General features: G+C 30.7%; 1 protein-coding gene across 1 annotated transcript in view; it reads right to left on the minus strand.

Moving 5' to 3' along the window:
* Positions 1 to 1,287, minus strand: part of LOC107579995 (latent-transforming growth factor beta-binding protein 3-like) — a gene marked incomplete at both ends in the record, with an annotated part of 2,594 nt that extends 1,307 nt beyond the window's left edge. Inside the window, one exon of the mRNA XM_016265761.1 lies at positions 1,168 to 1,287. Within this exon, the coding sequence (XP_016121247.1) occupies positions 1,168 to 1,287 (120 nt within the window). The remainder of the gene's footprint in view (positions 1 to 1,167) is intronic.
* Between the last annotated feature and the right edge of the window lie 266 nt (positions 1,288 to 1,553).

A 1,553-nucleotide genomic window follows, 5' to 3' on the forward strand; every position in this document is an offset into this window, starting at 1 on the left:
GAGCTGACTAGCAAAAAAGTAAAAGCCGAGAAGTTTGTATTCAAAGTTAAAAAGCAAACAAACTAGAATTTTTTTTTTAAATGTTTCAACTAAAAGATCTCAGGTGTATCGTCTAAATTCTGCTGATGATTACATTACTGCTCTAACATAACACTTATAATTTCAGTTTCAACTAACTAGAAAATAACTTTTTCTGCTTAGTAGTGATTGTGTCTTTCTCTTCCACTTGATTTGTGTGTATATATATCATATTTAAGGTAACAATGCAATACATTATCATATAATTGATATTAATAATATGACAATATCTGTAGTCAATATTGATCAAATGGGAGGGGGAAATCCTGCACATACCGAGCTAGGGGGAAAAATCATAAAGGCACTTATGTTCATCTACTGAAGTGGTATTCTGGAACTGTGAATAACTTCAAAATAATAATAACAACAACAACAACATTTTATCAAACAAAAAAGAGATTAGATAAAGTTTGATTGATATGTACATACAGTACCGGTCAAAAGTATGGACCCATTCAAATTTTTTAAAATGTTTTTGAAATAAATTTCTTATGCTCATCAAGCCTGCATATATTTGATCAAAAATACAGAACAAATCAGTAATATTTAGCAAGGATATGTTAAATAGATAAAAAGTGATAGTAAAGAGACTTATATTTTTATAAAAGATTAATATTAGTTTTTTTGTAAACAACTTTTTAATAATTAAAAATCCTGAAAAAAGTATCCCAGTTTATAAAATAAACATTAAGCACTGTTTGTAACACTGATAATAAATCAACATATTAGAATGATTTATGTAGGATCATGTGACACAGATCTGACTGGACTGGAGTAATGGCTGATGAAAATTCAGCTTTGCATCACAGAAATATATTTTAAAGTATAGTAAAATAGAAAAACATTATTTTAAATTGTAATAATATTTCACAATATTATTGTTTTTTTCTGTATTTTTGATCAAATAAATCCAGGCTTGATGAGCATAAGAGACTTCTTTCAAAAACATTAAAAATAGTAATGTGTCCTAACTTTTGTACTGTATAAGTAAAAATCTGCCAAATTAAATGTTGAAAATAAATTTTGCCTAGGGCCTTCTAATGTCTAGAACCGGCCCTGTGGTGATGTAAAAAGTGTGAAATCCCATACCCTGGCATCGGCGCCCACTGACGGGCATGTATCCTTTTTGGCACTCGCAGCGGTAAGAGCCCATCGTATTGATACAGCGTCCTCGCTGACAGTTGGAAGCTCGCTCACACTCATTAATATCTAAAGAGATCAAAAATATTCGTACTGATTCACGTATGGTGTGCATTAGTGAATCGTTTCAGCTGTATTAGAAGGGTTACAAAAGATATATGCTCACTATCATTCAAAAGTTCACTAGGTTTTTTCCCCCCAAATAAAATGAATCCGTTTATTGAACAAGGATGCACTAAGTTTATCAAAATGGACATTTATCATGTTAAAGGGATAGTTCACCAAAAAACCCCCAAAATTTTGGTATCATTTACTCAAACTCATTTCGTTCCAAA

The sequence above is a fragment of the Sinocyclocheilus grahami genome, unplaced genomic scaffold (genome assembly GCF_001515645.1).
Source record: "Sinocyclocheilus grahami isolate Dianchi unplaced genomic scaffold, SAMN03320097.WGS_v1.1 scaffold22994.1, whole genome shotgun sequence".
In the NCBI taxonomy this organism is placed as follows: domain Eukaryota; kingdom Metazoa; phylum Chordata; class Actinopteri; order Cypriniformes; family Cyprinidae; genus Sinocyclocheilus; species Sinocyclocheilus grahami.